The sequence below is a fragment of the Dermochelys coriacea genome, chromosome 3, assembly GCF_009764565.3.
Source record: "Dermochelys coriacea isolate rDerCor1 chromosome 3, rDerCor1.pri.v4, whole genome shotgun sequence".
Lineage (NCBI taxonomy): Eukaryota > Metazoa > Chordata > Testudines > Dermochelyidae > Dermochelys > Dermochelys coriacea.
The window spans coordinates 159268715-159286105 of NC_050070.1; the positions used below are offsets into that span (position 1 = coordinate 159268715).

Sequence of the window (17391 nt, forward strand, 5' to 3'; positions counted from 1 at the left end):
GCAAGCCCTCCTCGGCGGGGCGGGCTGTAAGGGGGCGTTATCCACAGAGGCCCCGAGCTGCAACACCAGGGCCGGCCCGCCTGCCTTGTCCCCGTCGCGCCCCTTCAGCGGGGGGTCCGAGGAAGGGCCCATTGGGGGCGCAGAGACACGGTGCCCCCCCCCCCAGGGCTGGGCTCCTCAAGGCAGCGCCCGCGCTCTCCAGACCCCCACCCGGCCCTGCCCCACCCCAGCGGACTTCGGGGCGAGCAATTCCAGGAAGCCGGAGCAAGGAGAGCTCGGGCGGCCCGAGCCGCAGAGGCTCCCGCAGCCCGGGGTAGCCTTACCCGGCCCGGCGTCGCGCTCTCCGCCAGCCACATCTGCAGCACCCGGCTCCGCACCACTACGAGCGCCGCGAGCCTGTTTACCCAGCCCCGGCACAACCCGACCCAGCTCCGCTCCGCTCCTATTGGCTCCGCCGCGTTCCCTTTCCGAACACGGACTTAGCATTAACGCGGCCTCTGATTAGCCGAGTCGGCTGCCACCCACCGCCTGCTTCCTCCCACCCCGAAGCCTCTCCTCCAATGGCGGGGAAGGGTGCTGAGGCCCCGCCACTGGGAAGGCGGTGTGCGGGCGTGGGCGGAGTTCCCTGGTTTCCCAGCTGGCGGCTGGGTCATACAGCGCGTGAGCGTGCTCGCGCTCTGGAGCTGTATAGGAGCCTGTTGGCTTGCCTGGTCTAGCGCAGCTCCAGAGCCCGGGCTGTTGGGTCCCTCGTGGTTTAGCCCAGCTAAGGAATTCTTGCGGTTTGACTAATTGTAGTTCAGAGGATTTTGGAGTGGTCTGAAGCTTTTGCTTCAGAGTTGTCAGTAGTCTGAGCATCTGCTATACTATTTTCAGAGTAGCAGCCGTGTTAGTCTGTATTCGCAAAAAGAAAAGGAGGACTTGTGGCACCTTAGAGACTAACAAATTTATTTGAGCATAAGCTTTCGTGAGCTACAGCTCACTTCATCGGATGCATTTGGTGGAAAAAACAGAGGAGAGATTTATATACACACACACAGAGAACATGAAACAATGGGTTTATCATACACACTGTAAGGAGAGTAAGGAAATCTCTCCTCTGTTTTTTCCACCAAATGCATCCGATGAAGTGAGCTGTAGCTCACGAAAGCTTATGCTCTAATAAATTTGTTAGTCTCTAAGGTGCCACAAGTACTCCTTTTCTTTTTGCGAATACAGACTAACACGGCTGCTACTCTGAAACCTGTAAGGAGAGTGATCACTTAAGATAAGCCATCACCAGCAGCAGGGGGGGGAAAGGAGGAAAACCTTTCATGGTGAATTAGCCTACCTTGCTTGTCATCATGAAAGGTTTTCCTCCTTTCCCCCCCCCCCTGCTGCTGGTGATGGCTTATCTTAAGTGATCACTCTCCTTACAGTGTGTATGATAAACCCATTGTTTCATGTTCTCTGTGTGTGTATATAAATCTCTTCTCTGTTTTTTCCACCAAATGCATCCGATGAAGTGAGCTGTAGCTCACGAAAGCTTATGCTCTAATAAATTTGTTAGTCTCTAAGGTGCCACAAGTACTCCTTTTCTTTTTGCTATACTATTAAGAATATCAGCAAAAAAAAAATTCCCAATCTGTTTTGTTTTTAGCAGATACAAAAGTAACTGATGGAGTAATTCACTCTCTATTAGAGCAGGTGGGCTCACTCTCATAGAACTGGAAGTATTCACTCTACAGTAAGTCTGACCGCTTTCAGGAGATCCTGCAATACTCTCCTCCTTGACAAAGTATTTGGACCCTAATCAGCAAGATAGTGAGTTTTTAAAAAAGATTATTCACCATGCAGTCCCCTTATCCTGGGAAGTGAGAACTTAGAGAAGAAAACTCCATTAAGTTCACCAAGGACCCCACTGTGCAGATTTAACTTACATAAGAAATGATTACTAGATATTATGATAATTGGCACTACAGTATATATGCCTAGAGCCCTGTCACCTTGCTTGCCTCACTCTTGGTTTCTTCTGACTTGGGCCATTTCTAGCTATATATCTTAAACTATCATAGTACGGTCTGACAGTTTAAAAACTGTGCCCCTTGTTAATGCCTTTGCCTTCTTGGTTTATCTTTCTGGGCTAACTGACCCTTTGACTTCCTTTCTTCTGTCGGGTTCTAGTCACCAGAGTAAACAAAACATCTTGGAGTATCTATATCAAACTAGGTGTCTACCTCTCTCCCCAACACCAGCACTCCCAAAGTTCTAGTCTGTCTGTCCCAGGAGGAGAAGGGAGACTGAACAAAAACTACTGCAATATTGCCAAATATAAGTGCTCAAAAATTATGAGACAGGCCCCCTAAAAGCACAAGATTAATTTAAAAATTATGAGATTTTAAAATAAAAATGTGGGATGCTTTTTATTTGCCTTCTGTTTTTTTAAGCCTCTAGGGTGCACTTGGGCAAGATATTCATATTTTCCCCTGCAACTATCAGAACTAGAAACTTACTTTTGTTTTTTTACATTAAAGCTGAGAACCTTGTGTATTCATATGACTCCAGGAGTTGGGGCTTTAAGAAAATGCCAAATATTGCAAGACTGACAATAAAATTGCAAGATGGCAATAGGGATGCCCCTCCAAAGTACAAAAAACTGGGATTTCCTGAGCCCATAAAACTGGACAACTGGCAGTGTGTGCTGAGCACTCTTACAGATTTTCCAGGACAGCTACCTCAAAAAAGAGACAATCATGGGAAAACCTGGGCAGGGTGGCAACCCTAACTAGCAACACTACTGGACTGTGGTCATGTAAGGCTCAGCCTGCTTCCCTCCAAGTATATGTTCTGTCTGTTTATATCTGGTTTCCAGGGGGAAAAGAACTGCTTTAGTTATGTGTGTCTGCGGTATGTGAGTGAATAATTCTAAGACAATGTGGTCTGTCAGACCCCTTCCTTGAGAGTGCCTGCTAAGGAGCTTTCAGCCTGGGAGTCCCTTCACATGCTATTTCTGAATACACCCCTTTAGAAGCATCTGACCTTAGAGGAAGCTAAAGAATCCTTTCTACTGACTGCCCAATCCATATTAGTGTGTACTCCGGAAAAAGGCTTTCTGCTGCTTGTTTTTTTTTTATACAAACAAATTTGTGCAGTCATTTCCTTAAAGCACTTTTCATAAATAATAGAGGGAGAAGTGGCTCTTAAGAAGATCTGACAAACGAAACCTCAGCTTTCCAGCGCAGAAAGTCACATTCTTTTTCCAGAAACTATTGTCAGCTGACTGACCTTTTTTCTAAACACAGAGAGACATTCATAGGGGTTGCCCTCATGGGAGGGGCAAAAGTTGCACCATGCTGATCTGGCCTAAACTGTTATAGTTGTCGGGTATATGCAGTGAGTCATGGCCATTTAATGTCAGGAGGTATAAATAACAGCTGGAAGCATGATTTCTGATAGAAGTGAAACAGTGAGGTGCTACATTGGCTCTCCAGTGGCAATAGGCACAACACTATCCATCAGAATAGCATTAAAGGCCTCTTCAGTTACCTAGATGACATGCAGGAGGATCATTCTGTGGTGTGGGTTTCTGGAACATTTACTCTAGAATACACAGACCGTGTTCCTCAAGAGCAGGGGTGGCCAACCTAAGCCTGAGAAGGAGCCAGGATTTACTAATGTACATTGCCAAAGAGCCACAGTAATACATCAGCAGCCCCCCCATCAGCTCTCCCGCGCCCGTTCCCAGAGCCTCCTGCATGCCAGCAGCCCCGCTGATCAGCACCTCCCCCTTCCTCCCCGCACCTCCTGATCAGCTGTTTCCTGGCATGCAGAAGGCTGGGAGAGGGAGAAGCGAGGGCATGGCAGGCTCAGGCGAGGGGGCAGGAAGGGGTGGAGTGGGGGCAGGGCCTGTGGCAGAACCAGGGGTTGAGTAGTGAGCAGCTCCAGGCACACTGGAAAGTTGGCACCTGTAGCTCCAGCCCCGGAGTCGGTGCCTATACAAGGAGCTGCATATTAACTTCTGAATAGCCGCATGTAGCTCCGGAGCTACAGGTTGGCCACCCCTGCTCAAGAGCCTTAGTAGATTTGTCATAGCCTGGAAACCTGCAACCCCTCAGGGAAAAGTAATTACTGAAGTGTAACAGGGTGGTCTGCCCATCTAAGGGCCAGGAGGCTTTGGGTCAGTCAGCCCTGATCAACTAGCCTTTCCCTGCTACACCTGTGCTGGAAAATTGGACTTAAGAGGAAGGCAGCCCAGCAGTAGAGAGCTGGCTGGAGGGGAGAGCAGAAAGCTCTGTGGGGCTGGAGGAAAGCATGAGGCAGGCAGAGGCCTGTGGAAGGCTTGAGGTAGGAAGGCCTGGGTGTGGCTGCTTGGGAAAGGAGCCTGGGAAGAGCCAAACCTGAACCCAGAGTTGTGGGCAGAAGAGTGCTGGAATTAGAAAGGAGGACCTGGGTCAGTGTGACACTGGGACAAAGACTTTGTTTTATTTTTGGTTTTTGGACTAGGAGTACCCCAGAAGGGGTGGACTTTGATTTAGCTGGAGGGCAAAATCACTTCAGCAAGTCACCTCTTCAGCTGTAGTAGGCTGAGGAATGTAGTGGGGAAACTGAGGCAGAGCACTGCAGCGGCGGGTCTTGCTGTGAGAAGAATGGGGAGTTGTGTAACATCAAGGTATGCATCTTTCTCATACAAACACTGGCTGACACTGAGGTGGGTCTGCACATTTGTTGGACTTTCAGAACTTTGCATCCTTTTGAACTGCAAACTCTGAGATGCTGACCAGGTGACAGGCATGGAATGGCATACAGCAGGAAACCTATTCCTTTGCTGCGTCCTTGAATTAGTATGCGTGCCAGATGCTGCTGTGTGGCTTCAAATCCAACCCCTCATTCTGAATTTGGGATCCAGCTCTGAACAGTATGGGTGGCCCCTATTATTATAATGGACAGAACTAAAATCTGGATTCAAACACTCCAAGATTCTAGGGACATTTGGATTCAGTCTGAACTTTGTTCAGGATCATATCTACTTTGAAGGGGCACGTACTGATTGACAGTTGGCTGAATGTTCCCTGATCATTCACGCTGTACTAATACATATACCAGGTAGGGCCTAATGTTCCACTGACTTCCATATTTATAACATGGCAGATACTGTGGTTATGGATGTCATAAGACAGCAGCGAACCAAGCAAGATATGAGATCTAAACCAGTTGAAGTGGCATGGGCCCAAGGTGGTGGGGTGGAGTGGAGTGTCAGCTAGAAAATTACTCACAGGAGACCCCTGCATAGTATTGCAACCAGAGCCACACACTCAGACATTGACACCAGTGAGGAGGTTTGATTTAAGTGGGACTCTGCATAGGCACAAAGGTCAGCTGGCACAGATTAGATTACAGGATCAGCAATTTACTTAGGCAGAGGTCTGCATGTGTGTATCAAAGCAGTAATCCCATCCAAGATAAGCAACAATGCCCAATTACCAGGGAGGCCAACATTGAACTGATGATACTAAAGATCTAAAATGTTTTAAAATTTAATAATTTTATTAAGATAATGTTGAAGTAAAAAAAAATGGTACAGAGTTTAGGCATAGAAGTTTCTGGTTATCAGTGAATAAAGTTTATCAAGGGGTGCGAAATTCAGTTTATAAACAGGTGGCGTAAGGAATATGTAATCTGCAATCTCCCCGATTGGGGGTAAAAGTTTAACAGGTCAAAGTGCAGACATTGAGATATGGGGGTATGTTGTCCATATAATGGCTATGTTCGTTGTGGAGTATAATGAGCGGATACGATGATGAGGATGGATGTTTCCTCATTTGGTGGGATTTAATGTTCAGTGAGTTTATGGTTCCAGTTCATTTGGTCTAATGGAAAAAGTCTCTCAGTCCCTTTCCCATAGTTGATGCACGATGTCGTACCGGCTCACACCTCTTGGTTTTGTCGGTGGCTGGTGATGTGTTTGATGTAGATGTCCCTGGACCATCAGATTGTGTCGGAGACCATGAGGCACCGCATGAGCCGTGTGTACCATCGACCGATCCCGCAGATCCACAGCACACGCTCATTGCAGGGGTCCCAAGTGCCCTGATAAACATTACTCTTATCCAGAACCTGTCAAAATATGAAAACCCTACTTACAGCCCAATGCTTGGACTTGATATAGCAGTAGGAAAGGACTCAGACCAGCAGTAAAAGTGTTAAGCTCCTAAATTTTATTTGTCATAAAATAGGCATTACTTGGTGTGCAATGTTCTCTAGTTTCTAAATGTTTTGAATCAATCTCTGTTTTACTGTGTTCAAGGCACATTCTCTAGGCTGCTCCCCACCCTCCAAAAACACCAACAAAAGCCTCTCTTTTGCTATGAGAATAGGCAGTGTTGTCAACTCTCTTGCAATTTTATTGCAAGTCTCATGATAGTTGGTGTTTCTTCTAAAGGACCAGCTCCTGGAATCATATGACTGTGAGAATCTCTGTTTTCCCTGGGGAGGAAAAAAAATTCAGCTCTCATGATTGTGAAGAAAAACTGGAAAACATGACCTGAGTGTACTCTACAGACTCAAACCAGAAGGCAAAGGAAAAGAACCCAAACTGTAGTTTAAAAAAACAAAACTCCCCTTGTGGTGCTTAAGCTAAGGGGTCCTGACTCCTGATTTTGAAGTAGGCAATACAGACTATTGAAACAGCATCCCCTGCATGCTGGAGCTCCCCCTAGTGTTCTGCAACAGCATTGAACCTAGAAAGTCTGAGCCTCATCCACTGTTGTCTTAAGGCTCCTTGATCTGTCCTATTTCCGTCTTCCCAAACAGTATCCCTGGCAAAGGAGACCCCTGCAGAAGCCCAGAACCACCTCTGTTCCTGCTTTCCCCTACAAGAACCTCTACACCAGGGGTCAGCAACCTGAGGCACAGCTGATTTTTAGTGGAACTCTGCTGCCAGCCAGAGTCCTGGCCGCCGGCCCCACTCAGCCCGGTGCTGGCCTGGATGGATGGAACCCCAGGCCGGCAGCCAGCTGAGCAGGGCCGGGGGCCAGGACCCCGGCTAGCAGGGGCCAGCGGACAGAACCCCAGACTGCCAGCTGCTCAGTGCACTGCAGGTCTGGGGTTCTGTCTGGCATCCGCGCTGCCGGTCTGGGATTCCGTCCGCCGGCCCCGCTCAGCCCGCTGCCAGTCTAGGGTTCTGTCGGGGGCCCCCGTAAATGTAAAATTTATTACTGGTACGCAAAACCTTAAATTAATGAAGAGTTGGCATGCCACTTCTCAAAGATTGCCGACCCCTGCTGTACAATACGGCTAGGGCAATCCTTAGATCTTGTGGCCAGACCAAGCCTTGGAAGCTTCAGGATTTGGGATGTGCAAGCTGCCCTCTCTCCATCCCTGCTCTGGGCTCTGCACCAACAAAGGATGAGTTTCTTCCCACATGCTTTGCTTTCCAAGCACCGGGGAGAATGTGCCTGCTGATCCACCCTTAGGAGTGCAGGAAAGGCAAGTACCACTTCGATGCAAAAGGAAAAGCCCTTCCATGAGGACCCGGGCTCCCAAGTTGGAAGGGAAAGGGATGGCCTGCAATTCTCACTGGATTCTCACACTCTGCCCAGACATGAGGACCACAGCTTCGCAAACTGCTGCAGATGATCTGTGTTAATTTATGCTGTTTTCCCTACATGCTCTGGACCCTGCCCACCCAAGAGACTTCCTGAGGCACCAGGTGGCTGAGGAAGTCCTGGAACCATGAACAATGGTTTCAGTGAGCTGGAGGGGCCAGTCAACACTAGGGAGGCGAAGCTCATCCTTATATAAACTCCTTGTTTACTATGAATCCCCGGAGATTTCAGTGTTTGGGGGCAGAGCCCTATGCCTCTTCTGAAGCAAACCCTACTTCCCCACTAATTCCCACTTCTCTAGCTGGGTATTCCTGCAGAGGTGAAAATAGAGGCCACTAAACAGAGTGCAGAGAAGTTTGTTAGGTCCTTTGTGTGTGTCTTTTTGTTTGAGGGCAAGTGTATTCAGGATTAAGATAAATAACTATTGCTATAGAAGGTTCTTAGACATGAGGACCACAAGAGTGGATTGGAAAACAGACAACATGGAGTTGATAATGCAGTATCACATTAATTAACACTTATCACTCATGAGCTTCTTCCACCAAAGGATATCAAAGTGTTTTGCAAAGGTGAATAAGCCTCACTTACCAATATGGAATCTGAGACAACTGGCAAGGCTAGCACAGGGAGTTATAATCTGGCCTAAGGCTCCTCTCCTTGGTTTTTATACCCTTTGGATACTTATAAACATTCATGTCTCTACTTTAGCCAGACTGCAGTTCACATACCAACTTCCTTTAAATGATCCTCACAGGTCAGTCCTGCTAGATCAGGGGTTCTCAAACTGGGGGTCAGGACCCCACAGGTGGTCACAAGGTTATTACATGGGAGGTCACGAGCTGTCAACCTCCATCCCAACCCCGCTTTGCCTCCAGCATTTATAATGGTGTTATAACTTAAAAACACTTTTTATATATTTAAGGGGGGTTGCACTCAGAGGCTTGCTATGTGAAAGGGGTCACCAGTAAAAAAGTTTGAGAATCACTGTGCTAGACACTAGTTTCACATAATGGAATGCAAGCTGTTTGGGGCACTGTACTCATTTCAGTGGTTTTCATTCAAATAAGAGCCATCAAGGCAATACCATCTACACCAGGGGTGGGCAAACTTTTTGGCCTGAGGGCCACAACGGTGTTGCAAAACTGTATGGAGGGCCAGGTAGGGAAGGCTGTGCCTCCCCAAACAGCCTGCCCCCTGCCTCCTATCTGCCCCCTCCCACTGCCCACCCCCTGACTGCTCCCCTCAGAATCCCTGACCCATCCAACCCCTCCCACTCCTTGTCCCCTGATGGCCCCCTCCCGGGACATCCCACCCCTAACCACCCCCCTGGGACCCACCTCCTATCCAACCCCCCTACTCCCGTCCCCTGACTGCTCCCCCAACATATCCATATCTTTGCCCCCTGACAGCCCCTGGGGACTCCCACGCCTATCCAACCCCCCACCTGTTCCCCATCCCCTGACTATCCAGACCCTATCCACACCCCCGCCCCCTGACAGACTCCCTCTAGGACTCCCACGCCTATCCACCGCCCCCTGCTTCCTATCCCCTGACTTCCCCTGGGGCCCCCTGCCCCTTATCCAACCCCCCAGCCCCTTACCATGCCGCTCAGAGCAGCACGAGCTTGTAGCCCCGCCGCTCAGCCAGAGCCAACCACACTTCCGCACTGCCCGGCAGTAGCAGCGGGCAGAGCGCTGGAGGCATGGCACACTGAGGCTGCGGGGAAGGGGAGACAACAGGGGAGGAGTAGGGGGCTAGCCTCCCCAGTCGGGAGCTCAAGGGCTGGGCAGGACAGTCCTACGGGCCGGATGTAGCCTGCGGGCCGTAGTTTGTCCACCTCTGATCTACACCCTGACTGCCAACTCAATGCAGAGAGCAGGGTGATCTGGGCACAGGAGAGTGTCTTGCCCTCAGTTTTACTAATGTAAGGCATTAGTAACAAAGCTAAGAATACTTCTACTAGATCATTTCTATCCTTTAAAAATCACAGCATGAGAAATGGAGTTGTCAAGTTACTTTTGCCCTTCCCAGCACTGTTTTGATTCCCATCAGCTGTTTTGATTCTAAGAATCAAAGGCTCACTCATGGGAACTACTGGCTGAGAGAGATTTTTTTTGTTTTTTAATGCCCACAGCAAGACTTTCTGTAAATTCTTGAAGATTTTGTTCATTAGTAGGACATTAACCAGTTAGCGGCGTGACTCAAGGTTGGTCAGAAATCAGATGACTCCTTCAGAGTGAATGTCATAGACTGGAAAATCAGTATTGTCCCTCTGAAGCTCTGGGATTCCTCTTGGTTTTGCTGATTGAAGGACAAATCCTGTTCGCCTTAGTTCCAGTGAAGCTGACAGGATTGTGCACATGAGTAGGGCAATCAGAATTTTGGGCCCAAGCTTAAATCAATGGTAAAACTCCCATTGTCTTTAGTGGGAGCAGCATCAACCTTGGGATAAAAGAAAGTAAAAGTTTTTTAAAAATATACACTTTTTTTTTTTTTTACAAAAATAGTTCTTAGGAGTGATGTGGATGGGATCCATCCTTCTCAGGTGGGATCTGCCTGGTCACAGTGCCCTCTGCGCACAGAAATGGAGGGGAGTGTCTGGACCTAGAAATTCAAGTTATCCATTAGTATTCATATTTCTGGGTACACCTACATAGCAGCTGGGAGGGGGCTTCCCACACACGCAATCCTGCCCAACGCCCTGGGTACATACTCAAGCAGTGAGCCTGTGACATTGCACTCTATATGATTTTATGAAAAATGCTAATGAGTGTGAATATAATGTAACGGTAATATGCTTCATGCAAAAGGTCTCTTGTAAGGTATCATTACAAAGCTTATAATCTACTGAGTGTGGTCATCCTATTTGTATGTATGTATCATTCTTGTATCTGAAACTAGAAATATGAAATATAACTCTGAGGGGCTATTGTAATTATGCAAAGTGTGGGTCATTAATGGTGGTTTGGAATGTTGGTGGCTCCCATTAACCAGGACAATTGACTGTGGATGGCTCTGTTTGCTTGCAGGCCTTCCTGTGAGTCAGGCTGGGGGGAATGAAGGCTTGGGGTCTTACAGGACATGTGACCATGTCACCTGGTACTGAAATCCATTTTAAATCCTGGTGCTTTTCCATATAGAAGCGGGAGGGGGCAAGACCCAGAGAGACAAAAGATTCCTGCCTTGTGCCAAAGCTATAAAAGGGGGCTGCAATCATGAGAAATCTCCTAGCTACCACCTGAGCTGTAACAAGGGCTGTACCGGGGAAAGGATTGTGCCCAGACTAGGAAGGCGTCCCGTCTGTTTTAGAAGCTTATTGAAACATCTCTGAGGGTGAGGTTTTATCTATATTCAGTTTTATTACTGTACTAGGCATTGACTTGCATGTTTTGTTTTATTTTGTTTGGTAATTCACTTTGTTCTGTCTGTTACTACTTGGAACCACTTAAATCATACTTTCTGTATTTAATAAAATCACTTTTTACTTATTATTTAACCCAGAGTATGCATTAATACCTGGGAGGGGGGAAAACAGCTGTGCATATCTCTCTATCAGTGTTATAAAGGGTGAACAATTTACAAGTTTACCCTGTATAAGCTTTATACAGGGTAAAACGGATTTATTTGGGATTTGGACCGCATTGGGAATTGGGCATCCGAGTGTTAGACAGGAACACTTCTTAGGCTGCTTTCAGTTTAGGCCTGCAGCTGTTGGGGGACATGGTTCAGACCTGGGTCTGGGTTTGCAGCAGACTAGTGGGTCTGGCTCAAACCAGGTAAGGCACTGAACTCCCAAGCTGGCAGGGAAAGCGGGCTCAGGGGTAGTCTCAGCACATCAGTTGGCAGCCCCAAGGGGGTTTCTGTGATCCAGCCTTTCACAGAGCCCATACTGCTGTGGTCACCCTGCTATTTTTTGCATGCTAGCTCCACTCAAGTTATTATGTGTCTGTCTACTGGCACTAGGGAAGCAACCTCCCAGTTGCTGTGTAGATGTAATCTCTGCATCTGGCCCATTGTATCCTATAAGAGATGCTTAGAACACACACTAGGGGGCAGAGACCTTCTGTATATGGATTTCCATCTGCAGCAGAACCTCTTGTTATACACATTACTGCTTTGCAGTCTGTTACCTTTCATGACTGTCTCTGAGGTGTATTTTATCAAACATGTGAAATTCATTGACTGCTCCCCTTTATGGGGAGCTTATCTGTAAAATGTCTCTTGCAAAATCCCTGGCACTATTTAAAGCTATTGTTTTAAAATTGCATTCCATTTGACAGATTCTGATACGCTAGTCAGACGTGCCTAATTCAGTGCTACATCTCTTTTCTAACCTTGCTGCTTTTGTCTGGTGCACTAGATCTCACCAAGATTTCTCAAAGAAACCTCATCTGAAGGTTCTCTCACAGATACACCAATAAGCATTAGAAATGTGTTTATAGTAGCATCCAATTTTCCTGTGTCTCACCTCTTTAAAGTAGCAGGTTCCAATGACATGTCTTGTCCACATTGGAGCTTCCATCATTGACCCAGTTCAGCAAGGTCCTTAAGCATGTGCATAACTTTAAGCATAAGAGTTGCCCTATTGACTTAAATGGTTGAAGTTATGCATATGCTAAAGTATCTTTACTTTATCTTACTTTGGTAGGAAATCTGAGCTATCGTGTTTTGTTTTCGTCTGGGATATTTTCACTTTTATAAAATAACAAGCTGGCCTTTGATTTTAATATTTGCTTCCTCTAAATGAAGTCCACCTACTTCTCCACGTTAATCAGTGGAATTCCTTTGGATTAAATGTCATACTATTTCTTAGACTCTGTCTAAATACAGAAGTTGCACCAGTTTAACTAGATTGCTTTTTAAGCCAATTAATGAAGCTGGTGCAAACCCCTGAGTAGCTGCTATTTTGATTTCACAGTGGCTTATTTTGCTTGAGTTTAAAACCATTCCTAGTCAATGTAAACTAAATCAGCTAAGCCTAACTAAAACCAAAAAAGGAGTGTCAGAGGTGTTTATACTGATTTAACTAAATCAGTTTTGACTCATGCTGTTAGTTTCTCCTACTGTACGCTGAAACTGTAGGTATGTTTTAAAACAGAACCAAGAACATGTCTTTATAAAACAGAGATTGAATGGATGCTTTAAGTGCAAAAGTCAATGCAACCTTAACAGGGGTTCCCACCTGCTATCACAATACAAACTTAAAACAAAAACTGGAGACTCTTCTAGCATTTTCACCATAAGACACTTTCCTTGTTGTTTTCCCATGTGATGGACATGATCACTTCGAGAGAGGCAAATTAGCTAATTAATCTTAACATCTGTGATTGTCCTGGATACTTGAAAGTCTGACACTTTACTAATGAGTTACACACCTCCTTTCATGGTCCCCATTTGTGTTTTTTCTTAAGTGCAGTAAGGACCCTGGGCATATCATGTAGGCCAACATTTCACAAATGGCCACCCATTTTGAGTGCCCAACTTGAGACATCTTGACCCTCATTTTCATATATGCTAAGCTGGCACAACTCTGCATGAAGTCAGTGGAAGCTTTGGGGGCCAAGCACTTCTGAAAATCTGCTATCACAATCTGGGCACCCAAAAACAGAGGCACCAAAAGCAGTGGCCAGTTCTGAAACTGTTGGCCTTCATCTCTCCTTGCCTCCATTTTCCCACCTGTAAAGTGGGTGTGATGATACAAAGGGCAGATCTACACGTAAAACACTGCATCCACATAGCTGCATTGATGCAGTTGCTCTGCTGTAGCGCTTAAGGGAAGATGTTACTATGCCAGTGGGAAAGAGCTTACCCCATTGGCACAGTTAATCCATCTCCCCGAGAGGCAGTAGCTATGTCAACAGAAGCAGCTCTCCCATCAACATAGCACTGTCTATATGGGGGGTTAGGTTGGTATAACTGCGTTGCTCAAGGGTATAGATTTTTCATACCCTGAGAGACGTAGTAATACCAATATAGGTCTATAGTGTAGACCTGGCATCACTGTTCTTTGTAAAGTGTCTTGAGATCCATGGATGAAAAGTGGCATTGAAGTGCTAAGTGACTATTATCCTTAATGAAGATGAATGATCACCACTTCTCCGTGCTCACTGCCAGCTGTTAAATATCATCTCACTCAACCTCTGCTTTCCTTCCAAAATTCTATTTTCATCTTCTATAGCCTAGTGCAGAGCTGTTTAATCTCATGTTTGTTTATTTCGGGCCTCTTGCTGTGGGCTCCCTAACTGCCTCTGATTCATTTCACAGTTTCATCCAAAGCAACCATCTTAAATGTCAGTTAAATGATTTCCCCTGTTAAAATATTTTCATGGCTCAGAAGCATAGCATGAAAATATTTTTTTTAAGGTCAAATCCTGCCATCCTGACTCAGGTAAAACTCCTGGTGAACTCTGGACTGAGTCAGGGCTGCAAGATTCGGCCTGTAGTCAAAACAGCCAGTTCTACAGTGAATATAGTTAGCTCTACAGTGGAGGCATTCAGCAGTTCTGAATGATGGGGTGTGAAGTCTTTGTAGACAAGGTCATGTCTACACATACACATGTAATGGTGCTGCTGCAGTGTGTCTGGTGAAGACTCTCTAGGCTGACAGGAGAGCTCTCCCACTGGCATAATAAAATCACCGATGTAAGCGGCAGAAGCTATGTTGGTGGGAGAAGCTCTTCTGCCGACATAGCAGTGTCCACACTGGCCCTTCTGTCGGAGTAACTTACTTCACTTGGTGGGCGGGGGGGATTCACACCCCTGAGCGATATAAGTTTTGCCGACATCCGCTGTAGTATAGACATAGCCTAACTGTTGAAGTTTCTCCCACTGGAATGGTTATGTCCCTATATTTTCAATAGGTCTGAGTTTGACTTTTAACCTCAATGTTGAGCTAATCTAGCTATTCTGATTATCCCCATTCCTTGAATGGATACCCCCTACATAGCAAATGTCCAGTCAAGCCTACTCTTCTGAGGGTATGGAGAGCCCTTAACCACCAGACCCACTGCAGGAAGGAAGTAGGATTCAGAAGAATTGAGGAAGGCTGGCTTTTTGTGGATAAGGCACTGAACAAGAGCCTAGGTGATGAATTCCAAGCTCTGTCACAGACTGCCTATGTGATCTGATAAAATAGGGATAAGAATTCTTCCTTTGTCTGTCTGGTCTATTTAAACTGTAAGATCTTTGGGGGAGGGACTGGCTCTTACTAGATATGTGAGTGCATAACGCCTAGCTCAATGGGACCCTAATCCCTCACCTAGCCTCTGGGTGCTATTGTAATACAAATAGCAATCATACATGAAGTTTGCTCTACAGGAGAACCCTGCATCCCAGTAGAAAGGGATTGTTTTGGGGAGAGTGAGGACAGGGCCAATGGATCTGTTACCTGGGGTTCTTTCAATCCAAAGCTCTTGGTAACTTTTACTCTGTGCGAGGTGCTGTCAGGAAATAAATCAGGGGAGACACAACTGTCTGACCGATAGATGGATGGCACAAACAGAACAACACAAGAGTGCTTTCACTTAAAGCTAAACTTTACTTAGTCTCTAGCACTTACACACATCTGCAACACCCCCAACCCCTGGTAAAACACCCCCAACCCTTGATAATTACCGAAGCTGAGCATGGCTTTGCCGTGGCACAGCGGCAGCCTGTCTGCCGGTGGGGAACACAAGATGCAGCCAGAGAGAGAGTCCCTGAAGAGCCCTTTCTGAGAAGTTCCGCTACCTCAAACTTTTCCCCCACATTAGTAATACAATGACATATCCCTTAAAGAAAATTTGCTAAGCAAGCAATTTTTAAAGATCAAGCAAGAGGTTTCCTTATGATCATCAATTAACCAGATATGGAGGGGGTTTTTTCAGAGTGTCCATGCCTTGGGAACCTGACAGACACATTCCTCAGGGTACGTTATAGACAAGCTTCCTGTTTTCCTAAAATACATATATCAGCAAATTCAACATTCTTAGCAGGAAGGACATGGGGTCAAGCTGCCTGGTCTGTGGCACCCCAAAGCTTCTCCCCACCTGCCTTGGTTATGCTAAGGCCACTGCATGGCCAATTTATGGCCTGCTGACTTGACTACTTTTAGCAATAAGCAATAGTGGTTTCAGACACTTTACTGGTTTGCCAAAATCTCCACATACAGATCCACTATTATACTGGTCCTTTTCCTCCTTGTGGAAGGGAAATGCACTGGCCCCAGGTAATGGAACCCCGATGCTGAAGTAGTGGCTGCAGAGCAGGCTGGGGGAAAGATTCCTTCCCCGCTCCCAAAATGTGTCCCACAGAGAGTCCCCCTACCCATCCTAGCCACTCAAGCTCCCTGTGGACCAAGGATTTGAATCATAATAGTTGAATGGGGTTTGCTATAACATAGACTAATGGACAAGAAAAGTACTGTCTTGGTATTTTGAAGGAAGGTTAATGCCTTTAGACAGCATCAGAACCAAATAAACAGGTTACCAGCTGTGTGACACAGACAAACCAGCTCAGATCATGGCAATAGTGCAATTCACTTGTGTATGAATACCAAAGAAGGGTTAAGTGTATCAATATGTATTCAGACCAATTCACTTGTGCTGATAGAAATCAAGAGGTTGATTGTATTGTTTCCATCTGTCTGTATCCTGTACTTAATTAGTCTTCGATTGAAATGTGTGTTAGTGTTTAAATGTGAATTGACTTGATGTGTAAAGCTGCATGAAAACCAATCAAGAAATGTTTCTGGCTATCACATTGTGTTTACATTATGTATACCCATTGGAGACTGGAGCCTTGGAAATGTAAATGAAGAAACAAGTCGACTTCAAAGCATTGGTCTTAGTGTGTTCAACAATGGTAAATCTAGGGACCTGTGCTGTGATGGAAAAGCTTGCCAGACTCTTTTTAACTATAAGAAGGAATGCTGAGAATGATTCTGCAGCTCTGATCTATTTGGATGCTGTCAGGGGGCATTCTAGGTACAAGACAGAGGTCCCCCAAGCCATTTTGGGTAACCCTGAAAGACTTATGGGAAACTAGTAGATACCACATCACTACTATCATTTGAACTTACAAACTCTGATTCACCTGTTATGTATTTCACCTGCTTTAACCTCTCAATAACCCCCATTTCTTTTTCTTAGCTAATAAATCTTTAGTTAGTTTACTAAAGGATTGGCTATCGGTTTTGTTTTTTGTGTGAGATCCGGAGCATCCATGGACTTGGGATAAGTGATTGGCCTTTTGGGCTGGGAGTAACCTAACGTGTGGCGATTTTTGGTTTTAATAATCTTTCATCACAGAAGTCCAGCTTGTCTGAGTGGCAAGGTGCGATGGAGAGCCTAAGGGGACTGTGAGTAGCTCCATGGTAAAACTAATCTGGTAATCCAGGAGTGCACATTTGTTACTGGCTTGGTGGAATCTAATTATAGAATATACCATCAGTTTGGGGTGTCTGCTCTGTTTTCTGACAGTCTGACCTAAGATTGGCACACTGAGTTGTGAGTCACATGTCAGACACCATGACATTTGTAAATTACGCTTCGTTGTCTACACTGAGTGATGGTAGCACTTATGCTGTGGGATGATCTAAGTGCTCCTAGACTGCAAAACTGCTACATCACAGTAACATGAAGTGAGCTGTAGCTCACGAAAGCTTATGCTCAAATACATTTGTTAATCTCTAAGGTGCCACAAGTACTCCTTTTCTTTTTGTGAATACAGACTAACAGGGCTGCTACTCTGAAACCAGTAACAATACCCTGAGTGAGGTAAATTCCTCAGCACTGTCATTAAGGCCTTTGCTGGTTTCTTTTGTCTTACCATT

The 17391-nt window shown here is 46.1% G+C and overlaps 1 protein-coding gene across 5 annotated transcripts in view; it reads right to left on the minus strand.

The window, feature by feature from the left end:
- Window positions 1–475, minus strand: part of PSEN2 (presenilin 2) — a 31973-nt gene extending 31498 nt beyond the window's left edge. Inside the window, exons 1-2 of one of the 5 annotated variants that reach the window (XM_043511662.1) lie at window positions 324–371; window positions 211–220 (exon numbers count right to left, since the gene is read on the minus strand). Coding sequence is in view for 2 of the 5 variants with exons in the window: in XM_043511661.1 (XP_043367596.1) it covers window positions 324–356 (33 nt within the window). In the remaining 3 variants the exon portion in view is untranslated. Of the gene's footprint in view, window positions 1–210; window positions 221–323 lie in introns of all 5 variants that reach the window. The other 4 variants (XM_043511661.1, XM_038393851.2, XM_038393852.2 and 1 more) reach the window with 4 other exon arrangements.
- Between the last annotated feature and the right edge of the window lie 16916 nt (window positions 476–17391).